The 26,341-nt window shown below is 37.8% G+C and overlaps 1 protein-coding gene across 1 annotated transcript in view; it reads left to right on the plus strand.

The window, feature by feature from the left end:
* The window catches only part of LOC149532428 (Early-responsive to dehydration stress protein (ERD4)), a 416,579-nt gene that overhangs the window by 121,886 nt on the left and 268,352 nt on the right, over nucleotides 1-26,341 (plus strand). The window contains exon 4 of the mRNA XM_089805383.1: nucleotides 5-217. Within this exon, the coding sequence (XP_089661509.1) occupies nucleotides 5-217 (213 nt within the window). The remainder of the gene's footprint in view (nucleotides 1-4; nucleotides 218-26,341) is intronic.

Genomic DNA, 26,341 nt, shown 5'->3' on the forward strand with positions numbered 1-26,341 from the left:
TCAGGAGTACAGTGGGATATCTAGGAGGAGAATCAACCAATTGAACAAGACTAGGCCTCAACCTGATCAATTTACCACTCTTGTTCGTGCTATTCCTTCACGTAATAATCATGGGAGTTATGGGCAACTGGTGGAAGACTTTTTCTCAAAATTCCATCCATCTACATATTTGTCCCATAAAATGGCCTATGATGGTAGAAACATTCAACGGATGTTGGTATGCAAGTGTTCCTTTGGTAATTATAATGAATTTTGTCATTACATAGGACTGCAAGCAATCTTTATGAAATACTTTTTTATTTTAATCTTTAGGTCCACTTTACATTCTTTTTTTTTGAAATACCAATTTTAATTTCTCTACATTTACAGACATAATTTTTGCGGAACCCATTGGGACATATACCAAATACATGGCCATTTAATGAGTGCTTTGGCATTCCATGATAATTCTGCTTTGTAGGAAATTATCAATTTAAATAAGTGAGATAAATAATTCATATTTTTATGCACACATGAATATTGTGGGTTAATTAAATTCACCTGTATTTGAAAATTACTAAGTAAAAAGGAGCCAAGAGTCTAAAATGTAATTAAATGCTTAACCATAGAGCAATGGTAACACAACTAGTGAAGATAGCCATAAAACTAATAAAAGTCATACTCTGATCACCCAAGTCTAATAAATCATATGAGCTAAAAGTTGCTCAATGAAGTGTGAATTGGAGGGAGATAGAAGTTAAAACCAACATGAGAAACTAACGTTGTAAAATGTTATTGTAAGAAGAATCAAAGACATCGTCTTGTCGTGAGAGGGCCACAATGTAGGATTCACTGATATCTATAGAGGAGTGTTAACGATAAGTGGAGCTCTATAGTCATTCCTAGGCTGCCCCAATAACATTTTGTAACACCTAAGGCTAATTGATTCCTAGTGGCAGAGATAAAATTTGTACTATATAACAACCATTGTGGACTATAAGGAGAAATAAATGCCAGTAATTAGAGTGAGTATGTTGGGGTGCCTCGCACTAGCATGCATGGATAAGTTTCTCCTTAGGCACATGTGCCTTGCGCTGTCCCAATTTTGTAATAACCAGGGTTTGCATAATGCCTCTGACATCTGCGAAGAGCCAAAAGGAGGAGTTTCTCATCCTAGTTTCTCTATGGGTAACACCTTACTTTTTTATACCTGAATCTGAACTCCTCATCCATTTCTTATATGTAGTGTATGAATGTGGAAAGATAACCTGGAGTCTCTTTAGAAACATGTAATAACCCTCAACTGGTTATAGCTTAATAAAATATAAATTTCTTCCAAAATCCAATGGTTTGACCTTTTGTCAAACACTTGGCCAACGAACTCTGTGACTTAAGCCTATGACTGCACTTACTTTATTAGTGAAGTTGTAGTGCCTCTTGGGATTTCTGAATAATTCCTCCAGTAGGCAATTTTGGAATAAGTATGAAACAATCAAAATGCTAATAGCTAGCAATACCACTCACAAATTAAAACAACACTGCTGTCTTGAATTCACTTGGAATTTTTGTAACATTCAAAGATTGTCTCAGAGCATTCAACAATTACAATTCAATAGACAATGAACCTGTGATAATTCACATGCATCTGCAGCAGGGTAGTTTTCATGTCCAAACCGGGACTCCAATGTTCATGTTTCTGCTTTCAAAAGCAATCCCAAATGCTAGCCTGCAGGCCTGGCTATTGAAATCGCAGACCTCAGTAAGTAATCACAGAGCAGATAGATTGACCCTGAGCTCCCAGAAGATGATCACAGGCCTGGGAAATTGCAATGCAGGCCCACAAATACGTAATGCAGCCCCTCTGAGATGTAATACAGGTTCTGTTTTCAACCCGTAGCCCTGCCATTTAATTCACTGTCACCCAGATACAAAAAACAGGCTCCAATAACTGATTGCAGGTCTTTCTTATGATGTTGGTGACTCAGGAAAACTACAAACATTGCCAAAAAAAGTGATGGCAACTCTCCAGCAATCACAATTAATTACCAGCAGGGGCGCCAGATTTAAATCCTACCAATCTCAGATAAATATATAATGCAATTGCAACCCCCTCAGTATGCAAATGGCAATACAATCAGATTACAGCCAATGTCATCTTCCAGCAATAGAATGTACAGTAGGAAGACATTCAATAATTCCGGACTTATAATTCTCCAAATTTGATTTATTCCAACTCTCACAAACAAGACTCCTTCCAAAGAAACAGTAGCACAGAAATGGAAGATCTTTTTTTTCGAAATTCAATTCACAATTCATTAGCTGTGAATTGAAATGCCCTTCTCAGATTCAAACCCTTATACCTCAGCAAGGGAAATGAAAAGAGGACCACACTTAGAAATCCACACCAAATCAACAAAAGAAAATAGACAATTGTTTCATGAAGTCACCGTTTATAATCCACTTGGCTTCACCAACACATCATCAATTAGAAGCTTCCATTAAATTCTTTTGATAAATAACTTTCTAGTACATGGCTTCATGAAGACGCTCTTCACTTGAGAGGCTTCAACTTTAAATATAACTCCTTGCAATTTTATATTTAATACTTGACTTAGGATTATAACTAATTAAATAAATGGCCCCTTCCAGTGATGACTCAAGCCTCAAATTAAGTGAAATATATAACTTTATAATAAACCATTCAATGATTTAATAATAATTTGGCTAGTAAAATAATAATAACTCCCAAAATACTCATCCTTTAAATATGTCATCTGAAACAAGAGTCACACCTATTATTTCCCCCTATGACCATTTGCACTTTCCTAAAATAGAAAGGGTCCCTCTCAACCATCATCCAACTTTCCATAAATAGAAGGTGCATGAAACTAAGCCCAAACAAAGTCCAATCTGAGCCGAACAAAGTCCAATTTGAGTCAAACGAAGACCAAACTGGAACATACCAAATCGTGAAGAAGGCAAGACCCTCCCATAGCCAAGTCTCTGCCTCAGAAGACCCTCTATCTGCAATAATTATGCTAATCCCTCAAACTCTAATGCTAGTGAAAATGGGGACATTATAGTGTTCCCTCCCTCAGATTGCTTGTCCCAAAGAAATCTTAGAAACAAATAACACATTAGTCCACCTGGGTCCCAAGGGTATAATCGTGTATTATGTAATATCTCTGTTATAAAATATATGTAATTAATTAAACCTTGCTATTGGGTCGATTGATTTAATATATCTCGGACCCATTTTTAATTGTTTCCATAGGTAGTGGCCATTGGCTATCTTTGTACACCCTGGGAAGGTTTTCCTGATGGGTATTTAAGCACGGCTTGTAGGTAGTAGTAGCTATGCATTTTGGATTATTTTCTATGTACTGCGAATTCCTGTTGGAGTTCTTTGTTGTTCACTATTTCGAAAGTGAAAGACCTTCCTTATTTGGTTTGTCCGGTTTCGGTGGGATTCAACCCTCACCTTATTCTGTTGCCTGTAACACTTCGCTTAGATCTGGCAAATCAAAGAACCATCTATCTGCGAATTTTACTTGTATATACCTGTGTTCAATTTTCATTATTTGGATTTCATCTTGTTCATGGTTGTATTGTTCAAACTCACTTCCACGACCCCCACGTCTTCTTCCATACAACTACACGAACATACAGACTCTAGATTGGCACATAATCATTTTGTAGTAACACCATACGACCCATTCCGTACGGTCCATCCTGTTCGGCCCATCCTCTTCAGCCCATTGTACTTCCCTCTCCTTCACCCTTCGGACTCCTATTTGCATTGTACGACTTACCTTCCTTGCTCTCCATACGGCCAACTATCCATCGTACACCCACGTCTTCACATATCCCACCATATGGCCTTGTTTGAATACCGTACTACTTTACTATCTTCTACCTGTACTAGCTTCCAGGCTCTGTACAAACCAAACAATCCCACCATACGGCCTTACTATAGCTCTTCATCGAGGACCCTTAGTGTTTGTGATTGACCATTAGATTACCGTCTAGGAACGAAACATCACAGTGGTATCAGAGATTTTGATTCTGCCAGCCTATGGAAATGAATGCAAGTTTATACTCGAAGGAGAAGGCAAAATAACCCGATTGATAGAATGACAGATCATCAGGATCCTAGAGCAGAACTCATGAATCTTTCAAGAGAGCTCAACAGAAGCCAAATACAAATCAACAAAACCCAAAGGCTGATGCAAGAAACACTACAGAAATTATCTGAGGGAAAGATAGGAGGCTAACAAAATGGGCATAGCGACGACTCGATTTCAGGAAGGGCAAATTTTCAACCCTCTCATTCTTGACCCTCAATACCCATTTTCCTTCCAAGGATGGAAGCACCATGCAAAGAAAGAGAGCCCACTTTTCAGGAAACACAAGAAAAACTTCAGGAAGATTGGTGGAATGCAAATATGGAAGGTGATATATCTTACAGAGACTATGTTAATCTAAGAATGAGTTATTCTGGCAAGGAAAATTGTGGTTATTTTAATGATGATCTCAGGAGAAAAATCGGAAAGGTAAACTTATCGCCATTTGATGGATCTGGAGCCATTACTGCACAATCATGGGTTCTAAAGGTAGATACTTATTTCCAACTCAATCTGATGCTCGAAGAGGAAGCAATCAAGTTCACAACACTTCATCTAGAAGGAGTGGCGCATAGTAGTGGTATCACGGATTGGTCACTCTCGTACACGACCAAGTAACCTCTTATGTTGAGTTCACTGAGAGACTCATTGACCGTTTCGATGGAAAGGATCATGAGATAAACTTCAAAGATCTAGCTCAGCTAAAGCAAACGGGCACAGTAGACAACTACATCACTAAGTTCCAAAGGTTGTCAGTATTAGTCACAGACATCTCTAAAAGACGTCGAATTGTGTTATTCATGGATGGGTTGAGAGAGCCTTTGAGATGCTGGATCAAAGGGTTCAACCCGTGTGCACTCAACAAAGCTATTAAGAAGGTGTGTGACATGGCCATGTCTTCCTCCAAAACTCACATAGTGACACCAACACCATCCCCACAAGAAGACAAAGACAAGGAGCCAATTCAGAAAAAACCTCATTTTAATGAAGATTCTCGGCAAGAGCTCCGAAGGGAAAAGCTCTGTTTCACGTACAAAGAACCATGGGGACTTGGTCATCACTGCCATATAAAGGGAAAGGTTCATTAGATTGAGGTGATTCCTGATGACGACAAAGGACAAACACTTGCAACGACTGATGAAGAAATTACCCAGTAGGAAATAATAAATAACTTGGTACAAAAATGAGGTTCCATTGCTACCCTCACTACAACGATTGGAAGTGGTATCTTTGGGGTTTGTGGCACACTTCACGGAAAACAATTCCCAATCATGATTGATAGTGGCGCCACACTCAATTTCATCAATTCATCTTTGATCACTAGTAAAGGCTTGCACGCAGTTGAACATGGAGGATTTGAGGTTAAGGTTGTAGGAGGAACCTTGTTACGTTGCACTCATGTGATCCCATAGCTACAAATTTCCATGGGAAACTATACCATGATAGATGAATTCTTTGTCATAGATTTGGTTGATACTGACATCATTTTGGGCATCTAGTGGTTGGAAACTCTTGACTAGTACACCCAAAGTTTCAAAAGGATGGACTTTTCATTCGAGACAGATGGCAAGAAGGTGTTGCTAAGAGGAATGTCAAATAAAGGATCGAAGAAAGTCACAATCAAGAAGATGGAGGCCATTTTAAATCATGATTGGACCCTAGACACTGCAAGTAAAAACATGATAGTCAATGCCTGACCCCATTCCTTGGATAATTGGCAAGCCCATCTATTGGTCAAGTACTCCAAGAACACTTTTGCATGTTAGTTGATGGATGGCTATGTACGCGATGAAAGATACAAAATTATTGATGACATCATTTACTTTGGCCAGAAGATCCGCTTAGTACTTGACCTAGGACTGAAGAAGCTGATTACAGAAGGTTTCCTATAGCCGAATTTGCATTTTCTTGACGACAAGCAAATTTTAGAATGGGATGACTGTAATATCCCCATCATAAAATAAATGTAATTAATTAAACCTTTTTATTGGGTTGATTGATTTAATATATCTTGGACCCATTTTTAATTGTTTTCGTAGGTAGTGGCCGTCGGCTATCTTTGTACACTCTTGAAAGGTTTTCCTAACGAGTATTTAAGCACGGCTTGTAGGTAGTAGTAGGTATGCATTTTGGATTATTTTCTATGCACTGCGAATTCTTGTTGGAGTTCTCTGTTGTTCGCTATTTTGGAAGTGAAAGACCTTCCCTATTTGGTTTGTCTGGTTTCGGTGGGATTCAACCCTCACCCTATTCCGTCATCTGTAACACTTTGCTCGGATTTGGCAAATTGGAGCACCATTTATCTGTGAATATTAATTGAATATACCTATGTTCAATTTTCATTATTTGGATTTCATCTTGTTCATGGTTGTATTGTTCAAACTCACTTCATGAACATATAGACTCTGGATTGGCACACAATCATTTTGTAGTAACACTGTACGACCCATCCCATACGAACCATCCTGTGCGACCCATCTTGTACGGCCCATTCCGTACGGTCCATCCTGTTCGGCCCACCATACTTCCCTCCCCTTCACCCTTTAGACTCCTATCTGCATTGTACGACTTACCTTCCTTGCTCTCCGTATGGCCAACTATCCATTGTACACCCACCTCTTCACAGATCTCATCGTACGGCCTTGTTTGAATACTGTACGATTGCACTATCTTCTACCGTATGACCCCCCTGTTCATCTGCCCTTGCTCACCGTACTAGCTTCCAGGCTCCGTACAGACCAAACAATCCCACCGTACAGCCTTCCTGTAGCTCTTCATTGAGGACCCTTAGTGTTTGTGATTGACCATCAGACCACCCTCTAGGAACGGAACATTACAATCAATAACATGTACACTATCATTCACTACTGTTAAGAATATAACCTAGATAAACCTACAGGTTTGATGGTACGGACCGTACCTGCTCTTCTATACATATATTCCTAATGAATGGCATTCAATTTAATATATATTTTCTCTAAAGGTGTCGGCGATTTCTAGACAAATATCTTATTTGTTCTTGGTTAACTTAGTTAGTCATAACTAATTTATTTACTAAAGATCGCCATCTTAGGGGTAACAAGTTGTTTGTTAATGCCAAGGGTTATGTCCGTTGAGGGACATACCCTCTAGATAGGACATATGTATGGGTTGTGAATGCAGTTTGGAAGACACACATACACAACAGTTTGATCTTTCAAGCATTTTACTTCCTCCGAATTATATAGCAAAGATATTATTAATCATCCAAGATCGAATATAGAGGACTGGACTTGCAGTAAACATTAGTAATATCTGCCTCAATCAAATTTGAATATACATTTGTAGAAGATCCATGAATTTAACATGGTATCAGATCTAGGTTGCAAATATAAGAGAAGTTACATTTCAAACAATAATAGAGAATAATATTGATAGTTGCAGACCTCTAAAAATTAGTTTGCACAAGAATCAAAACAAAAATAAAGTTTACTTCCAGTCAATGAGAATAGTGATTGGAAGCATCTTGGCATTCATAGCAAGGTTGCACTAGAGCCCGGTGAAGAACTCACGGCAAGGTCTGTACAAATATTGAAAGCAACTATTTCTTTGGACGTTGAAATGTTTTCACCATCAGCTACAGATACACAGGACTATGCAAACAAAGATGTATTCATTCACTTAAAGATCTGTGGCAATCTAATTCACTAACTTCTATTTGCAAAGGCATCACCTGAAAATAGAACAACATAACAATTCTAAGTTGTAGCAAGTCTGATCGGGTTAGTTCAGGTGATCAGAGTGGGTAGATACAACACATATTAGTGTGTCACCTACCTACATGCAGGCAGACTCTTTCACATAGAGCGAGTGAACATCTCAGTCAACAAGAAATGAAGAACAAGTGAGGTGTAGGAATGTATATACTGAGTGTTGACTCATCATTTAAAATATAAAGTTAGAGGATGTAAACGACAAGCAAGGGGATATTTGCCGAGATACGGAAATGATAAAACTCAATAAATTATAGACATGAAGATTAATATATGGAATCGGATTGCTTTCAGAGGAAAAGAACTTTCTATCTTAGGAAACCTTCATCTTCATTGTCTGAGAAACATATATTTGTTGAAGCAGACTTGGGTCATTTTAAGGGAGATGACTATGGTCTAAACCAAAAATCTGCAATTTGAGCCCAGTACAAGAGTCATCAAAGTATGGTTGAATTTCAGAGTTGTACCTTCTGATAGCTCAATGGGAAATCATGCTATTGGAGTATTTGAATTCATTTGGATGGAAGGATTCCTTTGGCTTATGAAATATTAGAGACTCTTGAAGCAGCTAATGTGAAACCCTTTGACCCATATGTTTTGATTGTTACATTTGTAAATTCACAAACAATCTCAGAATAGCAGCAGTTTGCAAGTTTTAAGTGTCAACACTAACATTTAAGCATTTGCTTTGATTGTCAATGACTAATTTGCAAGTTAACTAAGTTTTGAGTGTCAACACTTTACATTTTAATGGAAACATAATGAACTGAGATGGATCTGCACTTGAAATTACTTCAAGATCAATACGAGTAAAGGATTTCAGAATATACTATGGCCTGGAGCTTGTGCTTATATCTGTTGACTGCGGACGGACCAAGAAGTACAAAGAAATAAGTATTCTTTATGGTTGAATAATGCTCTTCAATCCTTCATGTTGTTATTAATTCATGCTATATTATTTGGATAATGAATCATGAATGATTCAAGCATTGATATTTCTCTTGGATTGTTATTAATCTCTGCGAAAAACATTCAGGATGGCACCAAGGTTAGAGTACCAGATGTATCTAAGTATTCTTCTACCAAGGAGAAATTACTTTTCATAAGAGGAATGCAATGGGAAGATGAGAGATATGTAGAGTGCTTCAATAATACATTTAGTTGTATCTCCCACCCTCTGTGGGCAATGCTAGGTGGATCTATCCTTTGCGAGTATGCAAGATGGTATCATAGAAAGTCCATAATGTTCAATATCACCCTTTGAGAATGCCATAGTGATTATGCGAATATTTTGAATGTTTTGAATCCTCCCTAGCTAAGAGGGAGTATTGAAATTAGCTAAATCGGATTCTAGTATATTTAATTCTATAGTATTGGCCAGAAATGAAGGTTGTGATCTCTAGATGGGAGATACATTTGGTAAGGCTTTGTCAGGTCGGGAATATTAAAGGAGGATACATTAGGCTACTGGAAACTATAGTCAAGCACAAAATTCATTGTAATACTTGGTGAATATCTACCATTCTGGAAGGCCATTACTCAAAGAGTATTTGGGGAATATTGTTGATATTCTAGGAGGCCAATACTCATGATATCATGTGCAATATCAAAACATTTTACTCAAGGCATTTCTGATCTTTCCTGAAGTCGAAGAGGGAGTGTCAATGATTGTGGACTTAGAAAAGATCCATTATATATAACCTTATGACTATTCAGATTATTAGTATTGGTTCTCTTAGAAAGGAGGGAATAAAGTGACATCATGCTGTGACACTATGATCATTAGCATGGTATGCCTTCTTGACAAAAGGAGAAGCTAAATGATCTGTAATGATGAATCTTGACTCGGAGGGAGTAGACCATGCTTTATTTATTCTCGAGTAATAAAGAATTTGTAGCAAAAATCATAAGTATCAACTTATAAGAAGGTTATATGTCAGAGAGAGTACTTAGAAGATCGAGTTGACTCCCTAGGATCTAGGTTATACAAACTTAGACTGAGTGTACCATGTCAAGATGGTGTATACTCATAAAGTACAAAAGCTTTCATCAAGGTTATGATGGAAAATAAGTATCTATTGTACTTGAGCTCGTCTTTTACCTTATGTCTATAATATGTTTCATTTGTATTTCTTATAAGAAGTGTATATGCCTTGATTTTGTTTTCTAAAGAATGTTTCTGTAGGAAAGAAGTTTGGATTCAGAGGGAGTCCAACATCTCATCAAGGCAACCTTGAATAAGGAGCTCGGAAGATTTGATATCCAGTAGGATTCTTGAAAATCTAAAGTGAGCAACCATCTGATGGGCCAACTTTTATTAACATCATGGTGTGGAAGCATTTTTCAGCAAACAGTCTTGCAACATCAGTTTGCAGTAATAGAAAAGAATCTTCCAGCACAAATTTGATGTGATATCAAATGATCTTATGGTGTTTTTAAATCAGTAGAGGACTAGTGGCAAATCTCGAATAGATTCAAGATTGTGTTGTGAAAGAGACATTTCGATGTCTATGAATCACAACTTGGATAAAGAGAGAATTTAATTATTCTCTAGACTTCATCCTTAAGTACTGGAAATTAGAAAGCAGATATTCTTATCAAACCTCTCTAAGAGTGATCATCTCAGGAAAGATCTAGGTATGATTGAATTATTTTGTATTCTTATGATAATTTTATTTTTGTAAGGCTATTGACTGTTATGGGCTCCACCATGTGTAATCATTATTTAAAGAGGTGACGATCTCAGAAATAATGAATGCTTGTGTAAAAGGCATTATGAGAGATGACGATCTCTTAGATAACGTACTAAACAATAGATTTTACTGTAAGATTCAGATGAGTTTTAGATTGTGTTGTGACATTGACATTGCTATGTTCATGGGTCACAAATTGGATAAAGGAAGAATCTTAGAATTCTCCAGGTTTATCCTGTATTTTGGTAGATCTTAAACTCAGGATCTCGTTGTGATATAGAAATACCAGTTTCTATGAGTCACAACATGTGTCTTATCACTAGTAGCAATGATTTGTCATATCATAGATTTAATAATATGACTTTGTATCATGTGTTCTATGATATCACATACTAAGAAGAGACAAATAGATATAGAGTATTAATTCTTGCTTAAACATCTGTATTGATATTGCCAGATATGATATCTCTCTGTAGGATTATCAAGTTAAGAGGGAGTGTTAAGAATATAACCTAGATAAACCTATAGGTTTGATGGTACAGACCATACCTGCTCTTCTATACATATATTCCTAATGAATGGCATTCAATTTAATATATATTGTCTCTAAAGGTGCCAGCGATTTTTAGACAAATACCTTATTTGTTCTTGGTTAACTTAGTCATAACTAATTTATTTACTAAAGATCGCTGGCTTAGGGGTAACAAGTTGTTTGTTAATGCCAAGGGTTATGTCCCTTGAGGGACATACCCTCTAGATAGGATATATGTATGGTTTGTGAATGCAGTTTGGAAGACACACATACACAGCAGTCTGATCTTCCAAGCATTTTACTTCCTTTGAATTACATAGCAGAGATATTATTAATCATCCAAGATCGAATATAGAGGACTGGACCTGCAGTAAACATTAGTAATATCTGCCTCAATCAAATCTGAATATACATTTGTAGAAGATCCATGAACTTAACAACTACTTTATCCACAATATTTTCAAACTTTTTTTATGACACTAGGTACAACTGTGATCTCATGCGAGCCATTGCTGATATAAAAACCAGACTTAAAGCTTTTACCTGAAACATTTTCTCGCTTCCTAAGAGCATCCACTGTACCATCATGTTTCTTCCTTTGAAAAAATGAGATCATGTTATGCTCAAATTCTAGATTTGAAATCAGCTTTGTCATCTGTTTGTGGTTTTGATTCAACTCATTTGCTAACACATTCAACTGTTTCACAATACCATCCCATTGTTTCTGATTAGTGGTCATAATTTTGATATATGCACAAAAAACTTTAATTCCCTCCCCCACAGGATGACAGGAAACCGCTCTGAGACTATTGTAAGAACCCCGGTAGGTTTTAGCTTAAACAAACATCAATTTCCTTACTAATTAGTTGTTTGACTTTTTGTCAAATACTTGACTACCAAGCTTATAGCCCAGGCTAACTCTAGTGTTCAATGAACTTACTGCTCAATGGATTTTTTAGATAAAATTGCATTGAAGGAAAATATTGATACCAATTCAAATAGGAAAAGATCAACACAACTTTGAAGTTCTGTTATATATTTATTGTCAATGCTGAGGTAAGAACATGAATTTCAGTTTTCAGAATTTTAAAGAACCTGTTATGCCTGTTCTCAATGGCCTCTTCAACAACAATATTCCAAAATATCTGGTAAACCTAACACAAGGAAGATGCCAACAACAATCCAAATAAACAGGGTCCCAATGCCCAATCAGCTAGGCATCAACCTGCAGATGTATGGCACTTGATTTTTCCAGGAGTAAGCGGCCAATATGCAGTTGTCTAGGTGTCACGATAGCTGACTTAGAGGGGACTAAAAAAACGATCGCAGGCGGCAACCAAACAAATCTGATCGCCCAAAATTGTGTGCAAACATACAGCCGCTAGGGTCCAAGAAAAACCTCTTTCCTGAATGCTACAGATTTCCTTAATTGATCCATGCAGCAAGGCGTGCGTTTGTCAATATAGTCATGCTAGGCAAATGACATGGTCTCCAACAAGGAAAACAAATGCCCATGGAATGGCATTTACAAACTTCTGAATGGAATTGCCTAAATTTGCAGAGGACAGGCACCCAAAGTTCAAACACGCCTATTAGAAGTAAGTTCGACCTCCAAAATTGGATTACCAAGCCGTAATGATTCCTTTTTATACTACTTGACCTTTTATCATAATTGTCAATTAGGGTTATTTTTTATGGAATCATTGAACTTATTGATTTAACTTTATTTTCATATGCAAAAATGTCATTACTTCCTCTAATTGCTAAGGTCATTGTTAGATAGTAGATTTAGTGTACGAAGTTCGCATGAAACAGATAACATGCAATGTCCCTCAAGGCCTAACCTTGGTATTGGGATAATCTGCCACGTGCCCGAAATTAGTTTGCCTTTACCTTCCACAAACTCCCTATCTTAAAATACCTTAGAATGGAGTACGAGATGGAATTTCATGTCTATTCAAATGTATTTTTAATTTCTTTAATACGTTTACAAGTATACAATTTTTTATGAAATATATATATATATATATATCTATTCATTACATGTATTTATATATTTAATTATAAATATATTTGATTTTAGTGCCTTTGAATTGATAAATATATAAACTTCAATCACAATGATCCATTTATCAAAAAATTAATCTAAATATGAAATAAGTATATATATATATATATAAACTTATATTTATAAATATACATATTATAACAAAATGCATAAATAAACATGTTTTACAACTGTAATTATAATTTATATATTGAATTCCTTATATGAAAGTTTATATATTATTCCCTTTATAAAGAAGAAAAAATCCATACCTCTAATAGTATTTTGTCCCTTTCTCACATTTATGGAACACGTGCCTTTGTAGGAGCTGAATTATTGCTTTTTTACTATGACCCTTTTGGTTCGTACCTTATATTACTTTTCTACTATCTTTTGCATCATCTCTATTTAATCTTCCTTAGAATCCTTTGCTTATTTTATATTATGTGATTTTTTAACTTTACAAATGCTTGACTATATTCTTTTCATCCATTCAAACTTATTTATTGACTTCCCACGTATATGGGTCTGTCCAATATTGTCTTTGTTGTTTATTGATCATATTTCTCGTAATGCCCTTATGCATTTTTTCGGTGTCCATTAATATGGGACCACATGTTGAGGATGCAACCCTTATAAGGGGTGCATAATATATATCTTATGCCCTTTAATCAATGTCACCGTACAATTAATAGTGACCCTAAATTTATGTTTTAGTTGATAGTTCATAATATTATGTTATTTAATTTTATAATATTATTATTTAGATTATGCATAATTACAATGTGCATTGACTATTATCTATTACTCAATTATCTTGATATGTTTAACATATATATTTATTTTGTTGATCTAATAGTCAATCAACTATTATATGCATATTCTTTTTGTCAATTAAAATTAGGAATATTAATATTGGATTTCATTATTAGAGGGTATATTACAGTATAATCAATCAACTATTATATGCATATTCTTTTTGTCAATTAAAAATTAGAAATATTAATATTGGATTTCATTATTAGAGGGTATATTACATAAGCCCTTGCCATCAATATCTAAATATAATTCTTTTAATGCCGAATTTGGATCCTCGTTTGATGGCAATTAGTTCACCACCATTTGGTCTTCCAAGCAATAGGAAATATAGTGGGAAGACATCAATAATTTCAGACTTGAACAATCTTCAGAACTTAATCGACAATACTTCAGCTGCAGATTACGTACACAACTTTGAATCAAAACCTTATACCTTAGCAAGGGATTTGAATTTCACAATTAAAAAAGCCTCACAAGCCAACAAAAGAAAACGGACAATTGGATGTTTCCTTCACAATGATCTCATATTTATAATCCCCAAATGACACTTAGTTTCCCAAACGTAACTGTACTTAAGAAGCTTCATCTACACAACATCATTTTATAACATTAATTATAATAAAGTGCTATATAATAATGTAAACTTTAATAATTAATTAATAAATATGAGCCCATGCAATAAATACCTCCCAATGTAGGTGATGACCAACTGCTAGCACTACCATCTGCACTCCCAAATATGGCAACTACCCGTAGTAGATTTACTAAAAATAGTCACGAGGGTCGCGACAATGAACTAACCTAACCAACCACGGGGACTTGCTAAAATTGGGGACATTACAAACTGCTCTCATTGTGTATTGCCAATATGGTGAGTGAACAACATTAAATGGCAATCCATTTGCATAGACGCATCTCGCTATGGCTTGATTGACAATGTCTCTAGCTTCATTTTGAAATGATGTTCCAAGGGTCTCATTACTCTCTTACAACCTCTTGCTGAGGAGAATGCCCTCTGTGGGTGGTTCATTGGGAGTAGTAGTCGAAGACATAGATCATATCTTTCCTTTCGTTGAAGGCCTACCACGTTCCAATGGATGAGAAATTTTTTCCCTCCTAGTAGCTTCCTCTGCTTTCTTTTGTTATTGAATGTATTTGTTCACTATGTGATTTGGAAGGAAGGTTTTAGGTAGCACTCCATCTATTCTTGGCTTCCTGGTACAAAATTTAATGTCTTTTTGAGGAATAAAGCACAAATCTGCTTTCACTTTACTATAAGAGCTACTAAATTCCTCTTTGCAATGGCTGTAAATCCACACATAACCTCCTCCACATGGCATTTGTCTGATCATTTCCACATATTTTCAAAGTGGGGAGCATCTGTTGATTTTGAAGTCGATGTTTCTGGCTCCACAAGCACTTGCAACCATTCTTTAAATCTACAAAGAATACACAACAAATAAAACAAAAAATTAAAATGGAAAAAGCTCATTTACGTACACAAAATGTAAGTTGTAATTGGTGGATGTACAATTTTTTTAGAAAACTACCACAGTAAAAAATGAAAACATCATAGTATTACAATTATTTAGACAAATTGACAATCATAAAACCCTACTTGACTTTCTATTTCTGTTATTTTGAAATTTTCAGAAGAAAGGTTCCCTCATATTTGTGGATCCAAAATTAAGAAAACGAATCAACCTTGCTACACTCAATAGTCTACACCTAGAAATTGCTGTCTACAGTCAATTGTCATTGCCCAACATTGAAGTACAAATGCAGGAAAAGGAATGTTGAAGACTTCCTTCGTAAAATTGCCACTGCAAACATAGAAAAACGTGCGTCGTTTTGGGCCTGGGGAGGTCGAGCGAATTAAAAAGTCGAAAAACCACTTTATGAAACATTGAAAAGTTGACCAAATTTGGCGTTTTCCCCCAAATTTGTTAAGTCGGAGAAATTTAGTTCGAGCCCATTAGTCAATTTTAAAAGTCAATCAAAATTCCTTCAAATTGACTAGGGTTTGAAATATCAAATCCACAAGAAATTTTTTAGAAGAAGACTTAGGACAAAATTTGAACCGAATTCGAATTCCAAGCGAATTGAATCTTGACTTCGGCTTGTGAGAAATGCACATGGTAACTTAAATTTTTACTATAGATTGCAACAATGAGTAGTCAAAGCTCAGTGGATGGGGAGGGGTCTCAAAAATTTAAAATTGATAAAGGGTCTCCTTTGTGGAGACACACTACAAGAATTTCTCAATGTCTTGGAGGTGGGTTTTTTTCTTTGGAAATGTAATCTTTGCAATGCACAATATAGAAGCTCCTACTCCTGAGTCAAACTTCGTTGTTTGGGTCCTTAGGATAAAGAGATTAATGTGTGAGGGCCCAAGGCCAAATAAGAAGGGGTTGTCAGCTGAGAAAATAGCAACTTCATTACAAAAAAGAAGATGCTGACAAATTAGTTGCAAAAAGGAAACATGTTGGTTATACCGGGAATCAAAAAACAATAACACCCACTTAACCAGCCTCTAGACATCCCTTCCTAACTATGACTTCTAAGGAGGATGAAGAAGTAGAAGAACCACAGATCACCACCCACAAGAGAGGCCCATTAGATAAGGCATTTCAAAATGAGTTAAGCGATATTGCTAATGAGAAAATTGGATTTTGCCTCTATGTGAGTGGTTTGCCATTCAACTTAGTGAGATCACCTTTTTGGAGGGAGATGGTGCAAGCAATAAATAATGTATCTTATGGTTACCAAGGCCCCGGATATGAAAGGGTGTGAACCACCTTATTGCATACTAAGAGAAAAAATGTAGAGATCCAACTAAAACCAATTAGAGATTCTTGGGTTAATAAATTATTTTTATATTCTTATTATTATATTGTAACATGATATATTAGTTTTGATAGGTATGAGATAATCACACAGTTAAATCCTGATAGCAATATCACAATATTAGTTTTATTAATACTTTATTATATTTGATTTTTTAATTATTCATAACTTCAATAATATTAAATACAATAAATTATACATAACACCTATATAATACACAAGAATATATTGATAACACACCCGAAATGAACCTGATCCCTAACCGGGGCTGCCGACTTAGCATAAGGCCATTGAAAATATTCATACAGACCACTACACTCTACCTATCATTCACAGTATATCCAATAAACTCTATCCGTCACTGTTTTCTGGAAACCGAGAGACTAGTATTTGGTCATTACACAGTGCAAATGCATTCTCTGTTAAGGATGTTTCTACTTTTGCGTGTAGATGGTTACAGAGTCTAAAGTGTAGTTCATTCTTGTTAGCTACTAGAAGTTTGTTGGAGGTTTAATTATGACTGCAGTAACAAACAGGTTCTTAATATTGTGAATTGTTTCGTTTTATCATCAGAATGTTTAATTTAATGATCTGTACTTGGGGTCTGATATTCCTTGTTGAATCCTGATATTATCATTGTTCAATTGGGTTAATCACATTAGGCATATATTAGAAGGTTGGATTGGTATTGAATGGAATGAATATGGAGCACCCACAAAAGGCCAAGTTTGCAGTCAAGTTGGAAATCTTCCGCAGAATCTTTTTGAACTATCCAGGATTTGTAAGCATGCTATGGGCATTGGGATGCCAAAATTTTGGCCCTGTACAAATCTTATCATTATGGGATTTTTTCTTGACTAATATTTGAACTTTGAGAAGTTTAAAATGTGTAAATATCAGATAGAAAATCATATGCAGAATCCTCCTGTAAAGGGTTACAAAACATTCTTATGCTTATTCGAGTAAGTGAAAGATGGGTAATTCTTTTAGTTAAGGTGTTCAAATGTATTAAATTGGTGTAACAAAAACTCTGGTAAGATCTTGGGAGTGTAAAAACCCTTTCTTGTCCAGAACTGGGATGCTGAGGAAAGCAACTTCGATTTATTTTTGTTTTCTGAATTTTTTTGGTATTTTTTTGAATATATGATTTTAATATTTCAAACATAGACAACAATTTCGAATTTCCTACTAATGAAATAATAAGCATTCAACAAACTTTTGTCAAAATTATATTAATTAAATTCAAAATCAATACATATGACTTAGAACGTGGCGGCTAGTTGTGGCACCCACTTGCAACAATGATATCTCTGTATCGCAGGTGTCCAATGGTGCAACTTCCAACAAGAAATTGGCTCCTACAGAATGTATAGACCACCCGCCAATGATCACGATCTCCCAAAAAGGCTTCTGTAAAATAATAACAAAATCGCAGGCCTGTATGATGCTGACGGCTTGCCCAGGATGCAGCCTCAGACCCTATAATGTGCACGATATCCCTGATGGCAGCAATTTACTGGCCCAATCCAAGCCGCACCACTCACGCAATGATTGCTTACCCCCCTACAACACACGTGGCCTCCCAAAATGCAGTTGCGTTTCCATTTCTGGGGTAATTGTTGATGGATTTAGGGATGGCAGCCAATTAGATCACAATTCACACCCTTAGTCAGATTTGATGATTCCAAATCTTTGCAGATAACCTTTCACCAATCTCATAAATCAATTGAAAAGAATTCTCTCCTTAGCAACAACAAGCAACAATAGGAGAAAATGTCAAATTGCCATACAACAACAACAATTTGCAGAACCAACCTTCAGAGCAATTCTCAGAAGTTCAAGAAACCCTCACAAATAATCAAGAAAGAAAATGTGTATTCAAGATATCTCTGATTCTCCCCAAAAATCCATATTTGTAATGCAATTTAAGCCATTTAGCTTCACCCACACACCTTTCACTTAAAAGCAACTTTTATAATATAAAGTCTTGACACTTTATAATATAAAGCACAATGATAATTAAGTGTACATTAAATATTTATTAAAGCCAACATACTTCCCAATAAATATGACTTTAAAAATTCATTGAGAGATCAAATATCCAAAAGCCAAACGATCACCCAGCCTGAATTGCTCAACCAAAAAATAGTAACCGGCCATGAGTGACTAAAAATAGTAAGTCCAAAATAGCAATTTCTCGACAAAGACCCCCAAATCCAAATGTCAGCTCACGAGGGTTGCGATGATGAGCTGAGGGTTGCGATGATGAGCTGACAAAACCAAAGTCTAGAAACTTGCTAAATCGGGGACATTATAGTCCTCGCTCCCCAAGATTGCTTGTCCCCAAGCAATTGCAATCTCGGGTGCTACAGAATATTGTCAGGCTCCCAGGTAGGATCCTCATCCGGTAGGTTCTGCCACTTAACTAGAAACTCATGGATGGTCCTCGTCGCAACTGCCTCTCTGTAGTATCCATAATTGCTTCCAAAATCAACTCCAATCTCCCTTCATCATCTAACAAAGGCAATACAGGAGATGGTACCCTTTTGAGGCATGAAACATGAAATATATTATGAACTCTGCTATCATCAGGCAAATGCAACTCGTAAGCCACTTCACCAATTTGCCACACAATACGAAAAGGACCATAGTAATGCGGCTTAAGCTTTTCAGCACCACTCTTTTTAATAGAAGACTGCCAATACGGCTGCAACATCAAGTAAACCATGTCACACACCTGGAAAGTCCAAGTTGTTCTTTGTTGATCAACATACTTCTTTTGCTGATTTTTTCCTCTCTGTATGTTATCTCTCAAAGGCCTCACTACATCTTGACTATCCTGTAACAAGTCTCCTGCACTCGACACTCTACTGCCACCACATGACAAATCAATAAAACTAGGTGGATCACACCCATATAAAACCCCGAAAGGTGACATTTGAGTGGTCATGTGATGAGTGGAATTGTAACAATACTCACATAAGTGAATCCACTTCACCCAAGCCTTTTGTTGAGAAAAAGCATAATTCCGCAGATATCCTTCAACCCATTTGTTCACTATTTCCTTCTGACCATCCGTTGCGGGTGATAACTAGTGTTAGGGGTCAACTTAGTCCCACATAGTCTAAAAATCTCCTGCCAAAAATGACTCTTAAATTTGCTATCACGGTCACTCACGATGGTTTTGGGCAAACAATGCAACCTGAAAATCTCCCTGAAAAATAACTCAGCTAATTGCACAGCTGAATAGGTAGTGGTAGTAGGGAAAGAATGAGCATACTTTGTGAGTTTGTCTACTACCACATATATACAATCCCTTCCTTGAGCTTTAGGCAAGCCCACAATGAAATCCATGGAAATCCCCTCCCACTTCCTCTCAGGAATAGGAAGTGGCTATAATAAACCAACAAGATACGTGTGCTCATGTTTATTCTGCTGAAAAACAGAACATAGCGATGAACATCAGCCTTTAACCCCTTCCATGTGAATCTCTGAACTTGTCTATAAGCCTTGAAAAACTCCAGGTGACCAGCCATAGGCGAATCATGGAATGCTTGCAGGATAATCCTACACACATCTAACTTTGGAATCAAATATATCCTTCCCTTGTAGATAATCAATTCTCCTGAAAGCGAATATCTATCATCCTGCATGCTACCATTGGAAATACCCGAAGCCCAATGATCCCTGGTGTATTCAGCTATAATTAAATGTCTCCAGTTCTCTAAAATATCAGTAACTATACAGAGATGAGGTCTCCTCGAAAGAGCATCTTCAACAACATTTTGAGTCCCCTTGATATAGGAGATATCAAAATCGTAAGACTCTAGCTTGCTGACCCACTTCTGTTGTTTCTCATTTAAATCCCTCTGCCCAAAGAAATGCCTCAAGCTATTATGATCAGTCTTAATGGAAAATTTGCTGCCCACTAAATACTGCCTAAACTTGGCCAAAGCATGCATGATGGCCAACATATCCTTATCATAAACACTGAAAGATCTCTTTGGACCCCACAGTTTCCTACTTTAAGAAACAATGGGATGTCGATCCTGGGACAAAATGACACCAATACCCCCTCCGAGAGCATCACAATGCAAATCAATGGGCCTAGAAAAATCAGGTAAAGCCAACACTAGACATGAAGTCATGCTAGTCTTAAACTTCTCAAAACACTCTTGTGCTTGGGCCGACCATTGAAAAGCACCCTTATGGGTCAAATCTGTGAGGGGAGTTGCATGTTGTGAAAATCCTGCCACAAACCTATAGTAAAAGGCACATAGCTATAAACCCTCTCAACTTTATCAGGGTCTTAGGTGTAGGCCACTCCACAATAGCACGGATCTTATCTCGATCCATGCGAACTCCATCAACACCAATAAAATGCCCCAAATAACTTAGCTCTGTCATACCTAGAGCACACTTGGACTCCTTGGCATACAAGGAAGCCCAATCCAATATACCCAAAACTGTATCCAAATGGACAACATGATCATCCCATGTCTTGCTATAAACTAGAATGTTGTAAAAAAAAACTAGCACAAATTTGCGGAGCTGACTGTGGAACACCTTGGTCATAGTAGACTAAAAAGTGGTAGGAGCGTTGGTAAGACCAAAAGGCATGATGAAAAACTCAAAATGACCACAATAACACTTGAACGTTCTCTTCTCTATATCCTGTTCTCTAACCTGGATTTGATGATATCTGGACCTCAAGTCAATCTTTGAAAAATACTTTGCCCCATGTAACTCATCAATCCGTGGAATAGGATACTGATTCTTAACAGTCTTCTTATTCAACATCCGGTAATCAATACACACCCGAAGAGTGCCATTCTTGTTCACCAAAACAACTGAAAAAGTGAAAGGGGACTTACTCGGCCTAATATGACCCATGTCAAGAAGTTCCCAGATGGTCTTCTCAATCTCATCCTTAAGTTGTTTTGGATGGCGATAAGGTGTGATCATAATGGGCTTAGTGCCCTCATCCAGCTCTATGATATGCTCAATCCTTCGATCTAGAGGCCTACCAGGGTGTAAATCATTAAACACTTTAGAGTGTTTGACTCTCAACTGCTGGACATCTGAAGGATAATCTGACTCCTAAACTTTTTTATGAGTAGGCATAACCCTGCACTCTACTCCCCAATCAATAACATCCTCATGACGTACCAAATGCTGCATGCACCTTAGGGAAATCTGCTTAAGCTCATCATTATGGATTGCTTTAAGAACCTAGGGCTGCCTGTCTTTAATGAATCTCATCTCCATCCTCTCGATGCTCAAGTAGATATCCTTAAGCGTGTGTAACTAAGCCATACCAAGAACTATATCTATTCCCCCCATATCTACCAAATAAAAATCTGGGGTGAAAGCATGTGTATTAAGTGTCACAGGAAGATCTAAAATCATCTTGTTACTCCTCAAGGTGTAACCATCAGCTACCTGTACTCGTAGGCCCTCAAAATCCTCCGTTTGCATACCTCTCCTCGTAACCAAACAAGCATCTATAAAATTATAAGTAACTCCAGTATCAAATAATGCGGTAACACTCTGTCCAACAATGAGTCCGCGCATCCTAAAAGCTCCCTCCTTCATGCTGGATAAGTAAGCTACCTTGAGGTTGGCGTCATCTACCTCATCTTCAACGTCATCAATCCTATGCTGATCCTGATCATAATTCCCCGACTGTGCCTAAAAATCAGAACTGTCATTATCATCATAAAACCACTCCATCATCCTATTTTTCCCCTTAGGCTTCATAGGACAATTGTGGTCAACATCATAGGGACCCCTACAGTACAAACACAACTTCCCTTGTAATGTTCCATTCTAAAGTTTCCTTATGAAGTCTCGTAGTATGCTTTAGGTAATCTTGTCGTGTGCTTCAAGTAGTATCCCTCAGTGCTTCGGGTGGCCAGTGCTTTAGGTAGTCTGGTCGTGTGCTCCAAGTAGTATCCCTCAGTGCTTCAGGTAGTTCTCCCCTAGTGCTTTGGGTTAGTGCTTTGGGTCAATGTTTTAGGTCAGTGCTTCGGGTCAATGCTTCGGCTGGCCAGTGCTTCAGGTAGTTCTCGCTCAATGCTTCAAGTAGTTCTCCCTTAGCGCTTCGGGTGGCTAGTGCTTCAAGTCAGTGCTTCGGGTTAGTGCTTTAGGTCAGTGCTTCGGTAAGTGCTACAGGTCAATGCTTTGGGTCAGTGCTTTCATGGCCAGTGCTTTAGGTCAGTGCTTCAGGTGACTAGTGCTTCTGGTAGTTTAGTGTTTCGGGTGGCCAGTGCTTTAGGTCAATGCTTCAAGTCGTACGGTATTATCTTGATGGTTGTATGGTAGTGTAAGTGATCGTACGATGGATGCTTGAAGGTTGTACGGTTCTCCCTTGGAGGCCGTACTGTAGTGTGGTGACCATACGGTGGAATGTTACTATGGTCGTAGGGGATGGAGGTGCAATGGTTGTACAGTGTGGGGAGAAGACAAGTACAGTATGATAGCAGTAGCACAATTACGGAGTTGTCCAAGTCGTATGGTTGTAGTACAGAAGATGCACTTTGTGATGTGGGGGATGGCTGGTGTATGGATAGAGGAGGAATGTTGAGTTATGTAACCATAAATTTATAGATCCAAATTCATCAATAAACCAAACAAGAATGAAGATTGAATATGAATATCCTTCAATTAATTAAAATAACTAATTAAAGGTCCTTTTATTATATTATTTAAATTCTGGGACTAGTTAATTAATTAATTAAATTAAATTATTACATTTAAATTTAGGGACATGACAAATCCTCCCTGCCCAAAATTGCTTGCCCTCAAGCAATCCATCATCAAACGAAACACTAATAGCTCCGTAGTCCCAAATCAAATGCGCAGGCAAGCCAAATGAAATGACGTCAATCCTCTGTAGCACCACATTGCTATCTAACTTTCGCTGTGCCACTCTAATATAAATATTGTCATATCCTGAGTCACCAGGGACCCGAATCAAACACGCATGCGAAAGGAGTGAATGGTCATCAAACCTCTCTTGCACCACACTATCATTAAGCATCCGCTGCACCACTATGATATAAACATTTTCGTAGCCTTCAGCAAGATCACAATGACACAAATTGATGAAATCTTTCACGTCATTATGTTCAAAACTCTCTTTGGGTATGGTTATGCACACAAATGCTGATGCTAGCACAAACTTAGCCACTGCCACAATCACAATGACCACTATTATGTTTTTGACGGATGAAACCTTGACAAAGAGAGCTTTAGTGGTGAGAATGTTGACGAAGGGGGCCTTGACTATGAGTACCTCGGTGACAAGAGCTTCAATGAAGGGTGCCGTTATGATGGGAGCCTCAGCAAAGAGTACCTTAGTAAAGGGAACCTTGGCAGAAAAAACCTCAACAGAGAGTACCTCGACGACAAATAAAATTTTAGTTGCAGATAAAACCTCAATGGGACATAGAACCCTGGTTGAATCCTCGATGATGGATAGAGCCTCGACAACGAGCAATGTCTCAATGGCGATAAACGTAGCTATTGCGACCTATGTTGCCATAATGATGGACACACCATGATGATGGAGACAACCATGATGTCGCTGATGGACACAACTACGGCAACGAATACACCTTTGACGACAGATACAAACTTGACATTGTTGACAGACACAATGATAGTGATGAACATGTTGATGGACTTGGCAATAGACACGGCTGCGGTGATAACAATGGACAAAATGAAGATGACATACATGATGCTAACACTAATGTTAGACATGACAATGGACAAGGCGACGGTGATGACAACGGATACAATGACGATGACGGATATGGCAACGGTGACGACGGACACAATGACGGTGACAGACACAGACTCAGTGTCGGTAGTGGACATGACGGTGACAGACATGATGGTGACAGACACGAACTCGACGATGGACACGGACTTGACGTCGGTGACAAACACGATGATGACAGATACAAACTCAATGATGGAAATGAACTAGGCATCAGTGATGGATACGAACTTGACAACGGACACAAACTTGACGTTGATGATGGATATGACGGTGGACACAACAGTGATAGACATGAACTCAACAACGGACGTGGAGTCCGGTTCGGTGACGAACACGGTGGTGACAGACACGACGATAGTGATGGACACGAACTCGATGACAGACATAGACTCAGCATCGGTGATGGACACGACGGTGTCAGATATGAACTTGGTGTTGGTGACGGAATGATGGTGATGGACACGATGGTGATAGACATAACGATGACAGACATGACGGTGATAGACACGATGGTGACGAAAATGAACTTGACAACGAACAGAGACTCAGCTTCGATGATGGACATGAACTCAGCGTCGGTGACGGACACAAACTTGGCATTGGTGACAGACATGACAATGATGGACACGATGGTGATAGACACAACAGTGATGAACACAGCGGTGATAGACATGAACTCGACATCTGTGATAGACATGACGGTGACATACATGACAACGATGATTGACACTAACTCGATGATGAACTTGGCATCGGTGATGGACACAAATTCGACGACGGACACAAACTTGACGTTGATAACGGACATGGTGGTGATGGCACAATGGTGATAGACACAACGGTGAAAGACATGAACTTGACGATGGACACAGATTTGGTGTTGGTGATGGACACGAACTCGACGGCGAACACGGGCTCAACGTCAATGACGGACATGATGGTGACAGATATGATGATGGTGACGGACATGAACTCGATGACAGATACAGACTTGGCATCGACATCGGTGATGGACATGACGGTGATGTACACGACGGTGACAGACACAATGACGGTGACAGGCATGAACTTGACGACGTACATAAACTCGGCATTAGTGATGGACATGATGGTGATAGACACGAACTTGATGACGAACACGAACTCGACGTCGGTGACGGACATGATGATGATGGACACAACGGTGACAGACATACAACCTCAGCAACAGACAAGACCACGATGATGGACATAGCTTCGATGACAACCATAGAGCCTTGACAATAGAAACAGCTTCTATGATTGACACAACTTTGGCAACTGATGGAACTTCCTCAATGAATAGTGCCTTGGTGACAAGCGCAACCTCGGGCACAACTTCGGTGATGGGCACAACTAGATCCTCCCATGTTTTCACAAGATCTGTGTAAGCAACCTCTTCATTTTTTGTTCTCCCTTTGATGGTGCAGTAGAAAGATTTAGCAAATCCACTTGAGGCGGCCCTGTAATCATGCCTTCATTCTACCAATGTAAAACATCACCCTTATTGTTGTCAGTCATTCTCTCCCACTTGTGCAAATGAGATATTAGTTTTTCTTCACAATGCTTGAAAACATTACTAACCAATCTATATATTGCTATAGAGGGAATACATACTAGATTACGCACAACCCATAACATAGATGTGATGGGTTGGGATATTTCATCTATCTCTTCAATACACGAAATCATAAGACTCTTCATAGCAACTAAAATCTTAGTATCATGATCTTCCTTAATG

Source organism: Cupressus sempervirens, chromosome 10 (assembly GCF_028749045.1).
Source record: "Cupressus sempervirens isolate cs-2001-9-10 chromosome 10, ASM2874904v1, whole genome shotgun sequence".
NCBI lineage: Eukaryota > Viridiplantae > Streptophyta > Pinopsida > Cupressales > Cupressaceae > Cupressus > Cupressus sempervirens.